Source organism: Parasteatoda tepidariorum, chromosome 3 (assembly GCF_982258835.1).
Source record: "Parasteatoda tepidariorum strain Cologne lab strain chromosome 3, Ptep-v5.0, whole genome shotgun sequence".
In the NCBI taxonomy this organism is placed as follows: Eukaryota; Metazoa; Arthropoda; class Arachnida; order Araneae; family Theridiidae; genus Parasteatoda; species Parasteatoda tepidariorum.
In genome coordinates, this window is record NC_141757.1 from 93,249,090 (window position 1) to 93,266,941 (window position 17,852).

The 17,852-nt window shown below is 27.6% G+C and overlaps 1 protein-coding gene across 10 annotated transcripts in view; it reads left to right on the top strand.

Annotated features, from left to right (window-relative positions):
* Nucleotides 1-14,653, top strand: part of LOC107444455 (uncharacterized) — a 219,828-nt gene extending 205,175 nt beyond the window's left edge. For all 10 annotated transcript variants that reach the window (XM_087159803.1, XM_087159799.1, XM_087159802.1 and 7 more), the window contains 6 exons: nt 39-212; nt 1,842-2,419; nt 3,014-3,086; nt 5,289-5,410; nt 6,479-6,643; nt 10,117-14,653. In XM_087159803.1, coding sequence (XP_087015929.1) covers nt 39-212; nt 1,842-2,419; nt 3,014-3,086; nt 5,289-5,410; nt 6,479-6,643; nt 10,117-10,338 — 1,334 coding nt within the window. In that variant the 3' untranslated portion in view covers nt 10,339-14,653. The remainder of the gene's footprint in view (nt 1-38; nt 213-1,841; nt 2,420-3,013; nt 3,087-5,288; nt 5,411-6,478; nt 6,644-10,116) is intronic.
* The last annotated feature ends 3,199 nt before the right edge of the window (nt 14,654-17,852 follow it).

Sequence of the window (17,852 nt, forward strand, 5' to 3'; positions counted from 1 at the left end):
TTGTTTTATAAGTGTTAATGATTTCCCTTTTTTTGTAGCGATGGAACCTAATCCATTCATGATTCTGGGAAAACGCAGATCTCGTGCCCAAAGTCAAAATAGTTCTGGTCCTAATGATGGAAAGAATGGGAATGATTCCAGTTCTCAAATCAATGATAAGGAAAAGAATGAGCATAAAAAGATGAAAACCAGTGACAAATCGAACAAAAAATGTAAGTGGTACTTCATCATTTTGGATATATTCTAAGACATCAAATTGATTTTCATTTTTTGCAACTATGTGTTAAAATAAAATTGAATAAATGAATCAGATAAGTTACAAAAACAATAAAATTACCATTATTATTATTTTTTGGTCATTTCCTAAATGCTTTCCTTGAATGAATTAAGTATTCTTAGCCTTCTCTTCTTTCTTTGCCAGATTGAGATATTCTTTCTGAAAGTTCGTATACTTCTAAATATACATCCATAAAGTTTATTTTTTAAATGACCTTATATTAATGATTATGAAAATGGATCTGAAATTTCAAGTGCAATAATACTGTGACTGGACGTGAAAGAAAATTAAGTTTTTTCTGTGAAATTTTTTTTATTTATTTATTATTTTTTTTTTTTTTTTTTTTTTGACACGGTCAGAGTTGGTGTTTCCTTCTGGTTAATAATGATTATAGCATAAAACTAAGTTATAAATAATATTATATGAATGGAATATACAGTACAGAACGCGTTATCCGGAATTCGGAAAACCAAAAAACCGGAACAAAATTCTATACATTTTCCCGCCATTTTCAAAAAAATAAATTTTTTTTCCCTCATAAGATTTTAGGATTTTTCTTTCTTTTTTGAAAGATGTTTACCTTACCATCATTTTGTAAATAATCATTAAGGTATTACTTCATCTTTTTTTCTTCTTTTTAAGATTATTTTCAAATTTTTTTTTTCAGTTGGGTTTAACAATAAAAAAACGGCTTTTTGTAGCAATTCAGAAAACCGGAAAATTCAGTAATCCGGAATAGCGATGGTCCCGATCGTTCCGGATAATCCATTCCCTACTGTAATTAGAATCTTAGGAAGTATATTGTTTTTTAAATTTAGTTTTTCATTTTGTGGATTAATAGTTTGCTAATATCACTTTAAATATTGATTTCTTAAATTTTGAGATGATAAAAGTAACAGTATCAGGTGGAGACGTCAGAATACATCAGTTTTTATGCTTAAATTCTTTTATACTCTGTTGACTACTCCTAATTCAATTCAGGATAGTTTGTATACTTTTATTTCATTCAAGTTCGTTTTCGTCAATGTTAAATGTATAAAAAAGTGTGTAATTTAAGAAAAACTGTTGCTATGCATTTTTGCATCTAAATATCAACATAACTTTGGACTTGATCTTGGATGCAAACTGGTTGAAGAAAGCGAAAGAACCTGAATAAGGCCCAAATAAAGATGCAGAAGTAGGTATTATTGTTTCAGTTATAAACAGAAATCTTTCTTGGTGTCGAAACACAAAATGAGAAAAAGTCGTGTTTCAATACTGAGGAAGGTTCTTGTTTAGAGAACTAAAGCTATAGTATGTCCATTTTTGAACCTTTATTAGTGATTTATTCACAAGTAGCATGAAGTATATCCTATTTTATTTGGATACAACATGGTTGCTTTCCTACCTATAAACCCACTTAATCAAGTTATATATTAAGGGCAAGACATAACAGTCAATTTTCTGCATTTTAATTCTATAATTTGAATAGTGAAGTTAAAATTTTGTTTTTTATCAAATGCATAATAATTATATAAATCAGTTGCTTGTTTAATGAATTAAATGTTTTTTTCTTCCGCTCTAGCATCTGATATTAAGAATAAGGAGAAAACTAAAAGCAAATCCCCTTCTGCTGTAAGATCCAGGAGTTCTTCTAAGTCTTCAAGTGCGAGTCGTAGTGATAACAAAAACCAAACGAGTGTGGCAAAAAAAGACTGTGAAGATTCTAAAAAGAATAAAACTGATTCACTCTCTAAGCCTTCTGAGGAAAAGCTAGAGAATGTTGACAAATCCACACCACCAGATCACAAACCAAAGAAACATAAAAAACATAAGGAGGATCACCATAAGCACCACCATAAACATCATCATAAGCATCATCATCACAAAAAGCATAAGCATGGTCAAGATGGAACTGTGATATCACCAAACTCAACCAGTGATGACTCTTGTAACTCATCTCCCAGAGATTATGACTCGAACAATACTTTCATTTTGGAAAACTCAACGACTGAATTACTGACTATGAAAATTAAGAAATCACCATCTCCTCACACTAATCAGGAGGAGAACTCAGCGATAGCTAACAAGGCGAAATCGTCGTCTTGTTCTTCTGATGACGATAGTTTGGAACCTGCTAAAAAGAAACTTAAGAAATCAAAGGTAAGCCATTAGTTATTTTATAAGCATGCCATATATTTATATTGGGATAAACCTGATGAAATTTGGTTCTGTTTCTAATAATCACTCCAGTTTCTTCCAACAATCAAAAAGGTTATCAGTTCCCACTTTCCCAGCTAGTGATTTAATTGAAAAGAAAATTAAATCCAGTTTATTACCTGATGAAATTGGGTTAGGATTTTAGAAAAATGATGAAATAAATCCCTGTACATTTCCTTTGAAATTTCATTTCAAACAAGTTTAGAAATGCTTTAAAAGGTTGTCTCAGCAATTTTTCCCTGTTTACTTGCTTGTTTTTTAAAAATGAAAGGAAAAGATGAAAAATAATCTGCAGTGATCACTGTTTTGCTACTAGGCTCATCACCCTACCTATTCACCTGCAGTATGAGTGACAATCTTTTAATTGCACTACCTGACTGCTTTCAAACATCAATGGAAGTCTACATGTTACAAACTATATACGAATACAATTTGTAAAAAAATTATCAAATATAGTGGGTGAACCAATATTTTTTAATTCCTGAATTTAATAGATGTTTTTAATGCTTGTTAACATATAAACCCTCTTTGTTTCAGCTTCAAACTTCTCCTACTAAACCTGCTAAAAGGAAAGAGCGTGTTCCATCTGTTGAAAAAAGTAAAATAGCTGGTAAGTAACTGCCTTTTAGTCTTATTTCATAGTTTTTAATAAAATGTTTTTCATGATAATGTATGAGTTAATACTTTTACATGATAATGAGTTAATACATGATAATTACTTTTTAATCGATAATTAAGTTAATTTTTTTAATATTAGGAACAGATTTTGGAGACTTACAATAAAAAATTTATTAACAATAAGACAGAAGTTGAAATAAAATTTCGAAAATATATTGAAACTTTTTGTAAATAATTTTTTTATACATATTGTTTGATAATAGTAATCGTAGTTAAAAAAAAAAAAAAAATTGTGTTTACTTATATGCATTGTTTCAATGTAATGCTTCTGAGATTTGATTTCAACATTTACTTTTCAAAGTTCACATTCTACTCTTTGATCATTATTCTTAACTAAATGTTTTTTAGCATAGCAGTTTACACTCTTCCATATTCCCAATTAAGGGGGAAATGTGAGTTTTACTGTTGCGTTCTTTTGTATGTGCTATTTGCAGTCAAATATGCTATCGGTACTCAAACCTCTATCCATTTTTCATACTCATCATGTATTTACTACAAAAATAGAAAAATATGTTAAATTATTATTAGGTAGTAATTTATATACATTTGAAATAGTTATCTAGATTTAACATAATTTTAAAATATTTACTGACAGGACTCTATAAATTATTACACTGCAATTATTGCTGACTTTTTCAACACTGCCTCTTTCTTGTTTTCTCAAAGAAAAGTTAAGGCTTTGTTCATTGACATTATTCTGCAAAGAACCTCCTTCACTCGTGTATGTAGCATAGGACTCCTTGACTTTTAATACACAACATCAAGAACACTAGAGTATTGCTATTGTAATAATGTCAATGTGATGAAATAAAAGTTAAATTATTGGAGATAATATGAAATTGAAGTTTTATAATTTCCAGGCATAATCAAAAATATAAATAAATATGTCTTTATCAGTAAAATTGCTTAATTAAATCAAAGGTTAATGAAAAATGTATTTTTATATTATGGGAATAGCAAAAGCTCAGGGAATTAATTTTTGTGATATCAAAAAATTTGTGAATTTGAGATTTTATTGTATATATATATGTGTATGTTTTAAAATAAATGAGAAGTAAATTTGAATTGCTATGCTAAACTCTAGAACCATAATATTCTAGTGAAACTGATGGAATTATTTGATTGTAGCATATGTAATATATTTATTACTTATATAACCCTTTGACGCAGAATTTTTATTAAAACATATTTTTCATACTTTTTCATTATTTCATATTAACTTAGTTCAAAATAAATCAAAAATATTATATTTAACATTTTAATAATTTATTGTTAAAAATTACATAATGAAACACTGGTGTCTTTTTCTGCGTTTAAAATAAAATCTTCCAAACATGACTCACTTCTGAACGATTTATCTAATTTGCACTTATTTAGATATACGAGAAACAGTTATTCATCATTGAAATTTCATTAATTATAAAACTATTAATAATTTTTTTTAAATATGAATTAAAAAAAGATTTCTAACTACTTCTTTTGGATTTATACTTTGGTAGAAATATAATTCCGATAATCTTAACAGATTTTTTAAAATTAAGAAAAACCAAAATATATGTTGGCTTGTAAATAGAACGCCAGTATATATGAAAGGGATGCTATTGTCCCATCTGCATCAAAGGGTTAACTAAAAATATCAATTCTTAATATCTGAGCTTACTATAAATTTCTTATATTTATATAAATATACACCACTATTGTATACTTTGATTGCCCATGCAAAGATTTGTTGGGCTTTATTATATAGTAGAACATTTTAGTGAAAATTAGAGATATCTAACTTTTAATTATACTACAATAAATAACCAATTTTCCTTTTCAAACTGCTCTACTAGCTAGAAGTACTTTTGTCTATGGCATAGCCTTTGTCTCGCACTCTTTAAAAGTTGAATAATTTAATTATAATAATTGTTCACATTCTAACAAAGCCTTCTACTAGATGCTCTGGCAAATTCTTTCTATTCTGCACCTTTTCGCATGCATAGTTTTGCTCTGTTTTTCTGCCAAATATATCTGGAAGATGAAGATAAATTAAATATTGTTTCAATGTTTGCCAGAAATTTAAAAAAAACTAGGATTTTTCCGAAGTTCTTGAAATTGATTTTATTATTTATTATGGAAACCTTTTCTTCAGCCTTTTTGCCCGTTCGTCAACTGTGGAGATGGTCGGGAAAAAGCTTCCGGCGTCCCGGGGCTAAAGGAAAAGCTAAAAAGGAATTTTATAAGGCTATACAACGTGGTAAAGAAACTATAAGGGTAAATGGTTCATTAAATTATTTTTCTTTTTAAGTTTAATAATTTTATTGTTAACTATAGTGGTGTTTGTGGAACTTATTAATTAAATCTTTGTGTTGTATTTTATATTTATGAAGGTATATCTTTAAACTAATAAATGGTTAAATTTAATAACGTTAATTTTGTAATTATAAATACTCAAACTTAAATTTATGATTATGGTATTATTGGAAATATCTACTTATAGTTAAATGTTTTTGTATGTAATGTTTTTATAAATGATATAGTATGTAGGTAAAGATATATCTTTAAATTAATTGTATGACTAATTCATAAAAAATTATTGGTGTTTAAAATTATTGTTTCCATTTATTTTTACAAAATAAATTGCAGATAAATCTTTCATTATTTCTTTAGTAATGTTACATTTTTGAAAAGTTCTTCAATTTTATCTCTAAAAGAGTTTTCCATGAACAACAGATATAACTACTAGAGCAGAATTAGTTCTGTATTAAGACTCCTGCAGCTGATTTTTGATTTATCAAATTTTCTTAATTCTATTCTCCTTTTTTGTAACCAAATATCATTTCTATTTTCACATAGTCTTCATTATCCACCCAATTTAGTCTAATAGCTCAACGGATTCATCTTAATTCCATAGCATTTTCCAATTGTTTTTAAAATTATATATTAAAACATATTACATAAATAGCTAGAAACTATATTACTTATTCTAGAAATTTTTTAACTATTAATGTTTAGTAGTATTTCCTATTCTAGAGCAATTTATTAAACATATTTTACAATATTTTGATGTAATTAATTTATATTATTCACCTAAAATCTATATCATATAACTAACAAATATGCTACTTTTAAATTATATATTTGGTAATTGTTCACATTGTACAACTGTGTAAATTACATAATTTGGTAGGTTGCATATTTTCCGCTGGAATGATCGATTCCTTACAAAAACTCCTTAAAAAAGTGTGTATCCTGTAAAGACCAAAAATTTAACATTCAAATTTTAGTTGATGCATGTTTTATAATGACATATATTTATTTTATTTTTTAACCTATTATTAGGTGGGAGATTGTGCTGTTTTCTTATCTACTGGCCGACCACATCTACCATATATAGGCAGAATTGAAACCATGTGGGAATCATGGGGAGGTAAAATGGATGTGAAAGTGAAATGGTTCTATCATCCTGAAGAAACAAAGAGTGGGAAGAAATTAAGTCACCTTAAAGTAAGTCATTTGAAAAAAGTACAGCTGGGAATTTTTGCTTGAAATTGACAGCTATTGCACACATAATTATTTTATTGAAAAAGGCGAAAATTTAGCAAATAAGTTAAAACATTTTAGATTCTAATGGCATTGTGTTTTAATCTTATGTCACGAATAAGAGACTGAAAAATGGTAAGCACAGTAAAGGGAGGGGAGGCAAAGCACATGGTTTTACGTAATACAGTTAAACTTCAAAAACTTTTAAAATTGTGTTATGTTACAAAGGAAAATCATAATATTTTTCATAATAATTGTATTTAGAATATTTTATAGCATTTATTTACTCAAAAAATTGCTAGGTCAATCAATCTATTCATTTCAAATTTAACTTTAATTCTGTTCTTCCTCAATAAATGAAGTTTACACAAATCAGCAGACTGTATTAACTTTTATTTTTAATTCTCATGCTTACTCAATATTCTCTTCTCACACAATGCGATCTATCGTCACTAGGACTGGGCGATATTAGAAATTATATATCGTGATATATCGTCAGTTTTGCATCGCGATATAGCGATGTATCGCGATATAGTATTTTCGAATTTCATTTACTTTAAGGCACAGAAAGTCAGATTTCTATCAAGACTTCATACGCATATTGATTTAAATCAATTTATAAATTTGAAAATATATATGTTTTGCTAAAGAAAGATATTAAATAAATTGACTAAGATGTACAAATCTTACTTAAAATATTTATTGAAAAAAATGTGTGTAGATACAGAATGAAATATTTGCACTTCTTTATCGTTTATAAGGTATAAGCAGTCTTAATTTAAGCTAACCCCTAAAACACCCTTAATGAAAAAAAATATTGTTATTAAACAAAAGCTGATTTTAAAATTTCAAAACATATTTTAATTAAAATAAAAGTTAGATTGACTAAAAGCCGAAGTTTAAAATTAAAAATGTTCGAATTTTAAACTAAAACGTAAACATAAGATTTGTAATAATTTCTTAAAATTTTCGTTCTCTGAAAGATTTCTCAGTTTAAAAATAAAAAGGGTATTTTATAAAGATATCTAGCTGAAATTATTGAAAGAAAATTTAAAAAATTAAAAAAAAAGTTTGTTAAGAAATTCATTATACATTTAAAACAAAGTGTTAAAAATATTTTTTTTTTTTTTAAAAAAAGAAACTTTTTTTAACAAATCAATATTTGCTTGCACTATTATGCGTAAATAATTACAGAATTATTAAGTTCGATCGTAATGTTCAAATTCTGAATGAAGAAGTAACACAAGTTTTGTTATATTTTCTAAAAATGATCACGAAAATAACAAAAGATTTCTTAGTTTAAAAATAAAAAAATAAATAAAAGTGAAATTTATCAATATATTTACCTAACAACATAGAAACAAAATTTAAAAAATAAGTTCGTTAAAAAATTATTTGTATGCTTAAAACAAAGAGCTAAATAAATTTGAGAAAAAAATGCTTCTTAAACACTATTTTTATTATTATTTCATATAAATAATTAAATTAAATAATGACCGAATTATGAACGAAAAACAAAGTAAGGCAAAGTTTCTTAATTAAATTCTTAAAAATAAAAACAAAAGAATTGTGATATTCGGTAATATATTTAGCTAATTAACTAATAATATAAAACGAAAATTGAAAAAAAATAATGATTTTACTCTCTAATAAAACGAAGTAGTAATTGATAAAAAAAAAAAAAAAAGAAATGAATAAAATTCGCAAACTTTTCAAATTCTTTTGAACAAATAAAGTTTATTGACTTATGTCCAAAAAATAAGTTTTGTTTTAACTTTATTTCTAAAAATAAAAACAACTCAAGATTTATAAATTTAAAATCAGTAATAGAAGCCCATTAAATTATTAGAAGTTTTATCCGAAAGGTTTTTAATAAATTAAAAGAAAGTAAAAAAATAACCTAACAAATTTATTTACTTTGTAATTTAATTCCTTATGGGTGCCTTAAATTAGATTTCCGATAATTTTCACATTTAAAAATATAAAAAAAGTTTTGTCAGAAAATAAATAAGAAACTTACCTAATTAATGAAGAAACTTTTCTTTAAAAATTCTTTTCAATAATAGATTGCGTTCAGAACAAGGTTACGACGGCGATCACGAAGTTAATCCCATTGAAAATAATCTACAAGAAACGATTTCAAATCGCGAAGGTGCGAAAACGAACATGTGATATAACGATATAAGGTCTCAAAAGTGATTCTGATTCTACTGCTCATCAGTCAAGGCCGTCTCAACAAAACGAAACAATATCGTCTTCCACAGCGCGAGTTGGCATCGGAACGTAAGAGAAAGTCCTTGCGTGTATCGCTATATCGTTATATCGTCTTCTTCACTCGACGGCTTAAATCAGATTTCTGATGCATCGCTTGAAATGAAAGTTGCTGTATCGGTTTGCCGATATAGGCGTTAAATCGATATGTCGCGATATATCGATTTATAGCCCAGTCCTAATCGTCACATTTTATAATGAAACACTGAACTCTTACAATACTCGCCACATGAGGACGCTACTAAAATAGCGCTTACGGTCAGGTATGGAACAAATTCATTCGATAGGATTTATCACCATATGCTGCACCGTTTTCCACTAACCTACTCCTCAAATGTATCTGTTTTTTCTAGATTTATTAATTTAACAACTTTTTTTACCCTTTCTGCCAACATGAAATGCTCTCATCACTTATTTGACATGCCAGCGTGTCAGAGTGATTCCTTGACAAAGTGATTCCCTCCTGGTCGTCACATTTTTGCACCACTGTTGTGGAAGGTTTTAAAAACTATAATTTTTGGCACAAGGTGGCATTGTATTCCCTTAGGATTTAAGATAAATGTAGATTTGTCTTTCTACTATATGACTGACATGTAGTTTTTGATTAATAAACATGAAGGGGAAGAAATGTTTCCATATCACATGCTTTAGACAATTCTTTAAAATCAGCATGTTGTTGTTGTATATAATAAGCAAGAGAATTATTTTTTGCTGTTAAGCCTTGATATCACTAAAATATGAACACATTCTCTAAAAATGTACAGTAAAGTATATGCTGTATATATTTTAAGTTTGTGTGTGTGTCTTGTTTAAATAAATGTTTATGCTAAAATCTACATTTTTCTAAAATTCTATGAACATAAAATTCCATCTAGTGCTAAAAACGTTTTCAAACATTCCAAAACACAGGTACAAATATGTGAAGGCGGGGAGCCTACGAGTCAGCGTAAGAGTTTTAAAGTTCTTTTGAAAATTGCACCCAGTATTGTATTTATGCTGTTAGCTTTGATCAGATGTATAAATTTCTGTATGAAATAAGAATGGCGGGTTTTATCTTTAAATAAACACTTACAAAAGTCTTTCAGTTATATGTTTCTGTTAAACTGCATGCAGTGCATTTAAATTTTAAACTTAAATGATACTAATAATTTATAAATTTCTAACAGGGAGCGCTGTTCCAATCCCCTCATTTTGATGAAAATGATGTCCAAACAATATCGCACAAATGTGAAGTTCTCTCGTGGAGTGAATATCAAGACAAGAAGCATCCTGAAAACTCGTTATTTGACAACAACGATACTTACTTCCTAGCTGGAACCTACGATCCATTCCTGGGAACTCTACTACTTGAGCCCGGTGTACCATCCGGTACGACACTGGAACCGTGAGCTTTCTCTGATGAACTTTTTAAACGCTTATGCTTTAATCACTTTTCATTTGTTAGTTGTTGCTCCTGTGCAATGTCTTACATGCATTGTACATTTCCACTGCACGATAGTAGTTATTTTATTGTTGTTATCTTTCAACTTTGATTTGGCAGTTATATTGCTATTGTTGTGAACATGGGGCTTCCCAATTCTCTGAAGTTGAGAGTGCATTAGATATTGCTTTTATAAAGTACCTGAGATTTTGCTTCCCTTATTTTCAGCACTGGAGTTATCAAAGTTTATACTTTTTCGTAGCCGCATATGCACGTAGCACAACAGTATCATAGAACAATATGCCACAAAGTGGATGCAGCAATATGTACAAAGTGGACACTGCTTACTCTTAATAGAATTCATTTCATAGCTGTTGCTGCTGGATTACGTTCTTGGGGAGCCCCTTAAAATTTTTTGCTCCTTCGCAAAACCGACAATGTTTGAGTCAGCTTTACTTTATCTGAAATTAAATCTGACTCATAGAGTGCTTAACTTGATTGCTCGTTGTATATTACACATTGATAAATTAATGCTGTTATATGTGAGAAAAAAATATTTCCCTCTCTACTCTTTTTAAAAAGGGGGAAATATTTTGTATCATATTTTGCAAAGCATTTGAAAGGTGACAAATATGCTTGGTGGTTCTGTAAAGGGTCCCATCAGTATTGATTTTCCTCTTTAAAATGTTTTTCCAAGTGAAAATATAAAAATAAAAGTGATACAAAGAATTTATTTTTAAAAGATTTGTTTTATAGCCTGTATACTATTTGGATTATTTTCGAACTTATATTAAAAGCTCTTTGAAAAAAGGCAGTGCCTTACTTTATACTTTTATGTTTGAGAAATGCAAAATATAGAAATTATTCAGCACACGAACATTAAAAAATTCGCCTGCATACTGAATGAAATATCGCTCATAATGTTTGAAATTATAATTAAAAGAACCTTAATATAAATTTTTAAAAACAAATCACATTGTGCTTTCACAATAACGATATTGTAATGAAAATAAATGGTTTTAGTAGATATTTGTCTTCAATAGTTCTTAAAAGACAACTTATTTATCTCAGTATTCTGGTACAATGTGTAATCTTCCTCAGGAGTGTTGTTTTAAGTTGGTGTGTATCCTATACAATTAACGACAGAAAAATGTAGCAAATTTATTGTTAATAAAAGTTATTATGCATCAGTGCTTATGCAATTTTAACAACATATTTGTCACCTAAGAAAAAGTGGGATATTACTACTCTTCTTGTTATAAAATTAAATAATTTTAATAGAGCTGTTTCACTGTAGCTTTATATTTAATTTTAAGTCAACATCATTTTCCAGTTTAAGAAAAGAATGGTGTACTTTTATCCCTACATTGTTTTTAGTTTTTCCCCATTAGCAATAAATATTAGCATTTTCTCGGGATTGCTGTGTCTGTTGGATCCATTTAGGGTCTTTTTCATGTTTTATAGAACCATTTATCCCTGTTTGATAATGTCTAGCAAATTTTTAATGTTTTTACATTTGCTATCATCTTGTCGGCTGAGCAAATTTAAACTATTAAATACCCATAGTACAATAAGAATTGCCGTATATTTTACTTGTTCAATACGACTTAGTTGTAAACAGTAAACAAACTTGTATCGCATTGACGGGCATTGAATACAAAATTTGTTGGGTTTCTACTATAAAGTTAACAAATGCAGCCACTTTGTCTGTCAATGTCTTAGCCTTCCACAAAACTATGCACATTTCTTATGATAAATTCATATCATATATTGTATAACGTTAAGAAAATGTACTATCACATATGTATATCATCATCATATTAGATATTTACTCATATCTCATTAAACACATTTAGTCGTATTATCGGATAAGCTATATTCAGTCATATTATGAGATATTTTATCAGATAGTTAATATGAAGTGTACTTCTTTTTCACTAAAGCCTTTTCATTTGTAGTTCATGTGTTACTAAGTGCAGTTTTATTTTCTAAGTAAACAAGGAGAGTCACCCTATTTTATCTGATAAGTGGACCAACGATTGAGCGCACATAAATTTATCCATGTGTGTCCAAAAAACGAATGTATTTTTTTATCTTGACTGAATCAGATATTTCTTTTTCGCTGTGATTTACTTTATCCTCTTGCAAACTAGTTTATTCGCACTTTATTGAGTGCGGTCTTTTTTTTTTTTTTTTTTTTTGTATCAAAAAATTTGGCTTTTGAAGTTTGAAATCTAGTCTTTTGCCTCCTTAATGTTAAAACTAACGGTATTACATTGTTGTTCCTACTGTTCTAAAATCCTTGTAATTTTTGTTTAGTTGCTTTGAATTTTTCTTCCCACTTCTTCAAAAATTCAGCTTAGTGCAGTTAAATGTGCCATTTTCTCACTTCTGTTGCTCTTCCTGTTGCCAAATATTTTAATTGTGGTTAATGAAGAAAAAAAAACTTGCTTTTCACGCTAAAACATAAGTGCCATACTAGAGATATCTCACAATAATCATAACTGCGGGAAATTGTTCTCTTTCACTACTTAACTGTTAATGACTAAATTTTAAAATGTAACTTAAAAAACGAATTTTAGACTCTAAAATTTGTATGAATTTTAGAGAGTTTGTGCCATAAGTGTCTGTTTTTTACTCTCTTGACTTCCTTGGCGATCTGTGCAATCTGCATGTGTAGTTAGTCAAAGTGCTTTAAACCTTTTAACATACAGGGATGAAAGTACACCATGAAATTCAATTGTTACATTGTGCTCATATTTAGTGAACTCATTGTGTTGAACTCTACCGCAGTTGTGTAGTGTGTACACAGTATTTAATTGTTATGTGACAAATAGTACCTGCTTAATTACTATTTGCCAGCAGTAATGTTTCATTTGTTGTTGTACAATCTTGTTTTTATTTGTTATAAAAAAAAATTTAGTCATATTTTAAAATCGTCTCGACTTTTATGTTTTGGCGTTTTCCATTTGATGTTTTTACCCAGTTTATGTATATCAGTGGTTCTCTGTGATATTGCATTTGAATAACGTTTTGCACTTCAGAATTTTTGTGGCTGTCTTCATGATGTGCAATTCATTGATGTTCGATTGAAAATTTTAAATGTTTGCTTACATAAACAGGCTAAAAATTACAGTGAGTCATAATTAAATGGGTGATATTGAAAACAAGTCATTTCCATAGGTAATCCAATGGAGCTGACCTGATTTCAAACTTTTACTTCACTGTGACAAGTTTACAGGATGATAAAAAGCAACTTGGACAACATTTATAACTTATCATTAACGGCTGCAAAATTTTTATTTTATCTGTTGAATTTTTTTTAGATACTCATCTAATCTATAATGGTTTTCAATATGTAGAAACTGTACTGCGTTCACCAAATTAAAAGCCAATTAGAATACTTAATACCTACTTTAATACAAATATTTGATTTGTGATGAATAAATGTTAAACTTTTATGTAAACTAAAATAAAAAATAAGAAAAATCTTTGCTAAAAGAGTTGTTTATCGTAGAAAATATTTAAAAATCAATGTGTTGTTCAAATCTTCGTTTTTTAGCCAACGCTTATTTGTTTAGTTCAATTATAACTTTGATTGTTGTTTTCAGATCGCTTATATTTAAGATTTATTTTATATGTGTCCTTCATGCCTTAGCATTCATGGAGAAATTCAAATGTATAAAATTAAATTTAAATACTATTACAATAAATTAAAAATTCTTAACATGTATTCAATATTTTCTTATTTTAAAATTTGGAAAAAAAAGTTTATTTTATGAAATTGCTATAATTTAAAAAGGAAATAAGGTTTTGGAATCTAAAGAAAATATATGCTTTTCTCTAATGTAATGAAAATAATTAATGCATAAAATTGATTTAACATTTAAAACCTTTTATTTATCATTCAAAAATATTTTCAACATTTCATTTAATTCTTTCATTTCCTAACAAACATTTAGGTACTAATATGAAATGCAGTGTTCAAATAATATTTTATCATCCTATAAATTTGTTTTTCTTTATTATCACTTCAAGCCATGTTTTCAAAATTTTTCACTTGCATAACAATCTTAATGAAACTATAAAATGTGCAAAACTTCATTTTGTCAGCTATTAAAGAACCACTGATGATTTAAAAAAAATGAAGTATTTCATTTGTACTCGTGTAGTTGATTTTCAAATTAAATCTATCAGCACGCTTAAAGCTTATGTAGGTAATAAATAAGAAAAAAAAATCTTGAAAATATTATAGTTGGAAAAAAAAACATAAAAAAAAAATTTACGAAAAAAAATATTAATTGTAGTTCTGTGCATACGCATTCTGAATTATTTTGTACAGTGTAAATATTGCTTATAAATGTACAAAATTTGGATGTATTTCGCCATGTAGAAACCCTATTTTTATATATATAGCAAAAGCCATTTTGAAGGGAAACGACAGTGAAGGTGCTGGTTTGTATATATCAAGGCGAATAATTTAGTTTGGCATGAAGCTATTTTGTCTATGTATGCTATTATTAGACTGTTCTGGGTTTTTAATGTCTATGGTACATGAATATGGTGCCTGTTTGTGATATTAATTAATTTTGGTTTCAACTGATTTTTTTCTTCTCATTTTTTCTCATAATAATTCTTTTGGCTAATAATGCAAAAAAAAAAATATATATATATATATATTTTTCCCTACAAATTATAACTGTCACATATCTTAGATTACACACAAATTCTCATTAAGTATTATGTGAAACATGATTTTAAATTTTCTACAATTATGTATTACAGTAGCCGAAACTAGTAAAAAAATCTCAGGATTATGAAATCATCTGCTTGCAATATTAAAACTAGTTTGAAAAAATTGCTGTTTTCTTTATTTCAATAAAACTAATGCAGTTTAAGGCAAAATATTTGTCAATTTTTATTAATATTGAAATTTTTTAATTAGATCGATAAAACATTAATTTTATTAAAATTTTACTTATTGCAATATTAAAACTAGTTTTAGAAAAAATCCCTCTTTTCTTTATTTAAATAAAACTAATGTAGTTAAAGGCGAAATATTTGTAAATTTTTTTTAATATAGATAAAATATCGAATTAGATCATTAAAACGTAATAAAATTTAAGGTAATAAACTTACAATTTTCGAAGATGTTTCAAGAATTAAGGTAGTTATGACTTCACTAAAGTCTGAAGTTTATTTTGACAAATTTGTAGTAATCAGAGATTTAAACTTATTGCCGCTTTTTAAAACCTAAGACGAATCTAATTTTAAACTTGACTTCTTTTTTTTTTTGAAAAGGACTAAATTAGGGTAAAAGAAATTCAATATTTATTTAAATTTTAGATGACTTAAAATGTTGAGTTCTTAGTTTGGGAAACAGGCTTTCCCCCCCCCCTTAAAATTACATTGCGAACAAAGTCATTTTAATGAATATTGGGTACTGTAATACTTAGATCATATTTAGAAATCCTTCAAAAATTCGTAATTATTTCAAATACTTAGGCCATAAGTGATCCTTGGTTTATCTGATTAAAGAAATTAATAAAATATAAAAAGCCATGTGACTTTGCACATGAAGATACATATTTTTTGAGTAAAGGTGTAAAAAATTAAAATTTCATAAAAAGTATTTTTTTACATTCATGCAATTTTAATTTTTGCATTTTTATTTTCAATTTTGTAACTAGTTAGTGAGTTAAGTATTTGCCGCTATCTGTTGAAAAAGTTTAATAGATAGCTGGAAGGAATCGACATTGGTTCGTATATTTGGTGCTTAAGTAATTAAGGTTCTACTGAATTTGAAATCAAAATTTTTTTTCAAAACGATACTTAATACCATAATACTTAATATTTATGTTTCAAACAAATATAAGTTTTCGCAAAAATTATAACGTAACATAGATTTACCTAACATGGAAAAATTAAATTAATTTATTTTGAAATCATGTTTACCATAAAAAAAATTATTTTTTAGCACAATCATGTTAATTTTTATCATAATTGAAAGAATAGGTCTAATGTGAAAAATCACTTTGCTTATTCGGAACAAAATATCCATATAAAGAAGAAAAAAAATCACGAGTGTCCATCGCATCGACATTGTATTTGTAAATATAAACATTATTTGTCCATTTCATCACAAAATGTGATTTTTACATGTTTTTATGTGCATATGTATATTGTATTATAACTTTTTTTAACGTTGATTCCATTTAAAATACTGTTGCAAGTTCAAAAGATTAATGTTTTATACGGATGTTGCAAGCATACATGCCAGACTAGCATTTTTAACGTTTAGTAAGCATTTATGCAGTCGATCAGGATTTTGAACTTGTGGCAGAATTACGAGGTCATTCACAATCACTGCAAAATGTAATTCATGGCAATGTTATGTTGTTATGGGGAAGATGGTATTTCAGTTTTAAATCTGCTGGTTGAGTGATATTAGCAATGCAATGATGGCAACAGTTGATTGTATATGTGAACTGAGTGAATCTTTCCTGCTTAAATGGCTTTTAATTTAATTAAGTACTTATAATAGTATGTATTCTATCCCTACTCAAAAAGTTCGAAACATTTCAGTTTTTTTGGTTCTTTTTCTTGTCCTTTTTATTACAAATTTGGCTTGTTATGAGTTGAGTGGTGTAGCATAAATTTATTCCCCCGTTTTTGTACATAAAATTTCATCTAAAAAGTTATTGAATTGTTTTTAAAAAAAATTCTATTGGTAATCAATTGGCTTTCTTCATTTGATGATGTTGCAGTTACATAAAGAAATAAAAATTGTTGTTGAATTAATGTTGTTGTTTGCCTATTTTTATTATTTATTGTATTATTTTAAATGTTCCATAATGACTGCCCATCCTATACTTATAAAAATTAAATTTAAAATGATAACATAGTAAGGTCACAATTTAATATAAGCGAGGAGAAAATGTTTTTATTTTATGGATCCCTATTGAGGAAAATGAGATTGATTGTTTGAGAAAACAAAAGTTGATTGTTAGAATTACTCCTGTCTGTCTGGCAAATACTGTTTTCCTTACTAATTCTTCAGATTTAGTAAGGAAAACGGTATTTGCCATGGGTTAAATATTAATTTGTGCTTTATGTGCATATTTTTTATTTTCATTTTTGATGAAATTCTAAAAATATGCGTATTAAGTGGTCATTAGGGCATATATTTTGTATGTTATTTTTTACTGCTCTGATCTACCTTGACTTCAATAAAATGATCATTTTATGAAATTACGCTTCATAAATAACTATAATTCTCCAATTCATCCCTCCCTAGCTGTGCTATATAAGAACATTTTTTAGAACATTTAGCCAAATTTTTCACAAAATTGTCCTTTACTTGCTCCAAAAATAGCAATTTTAGTGTAAATTTAACATTGCTGTTCAGGGCGATTCTTTCGTTACGTGTGTTACTTTTACACGACATATTTCAACTTTAACACTTATTATAATAAACTTGTT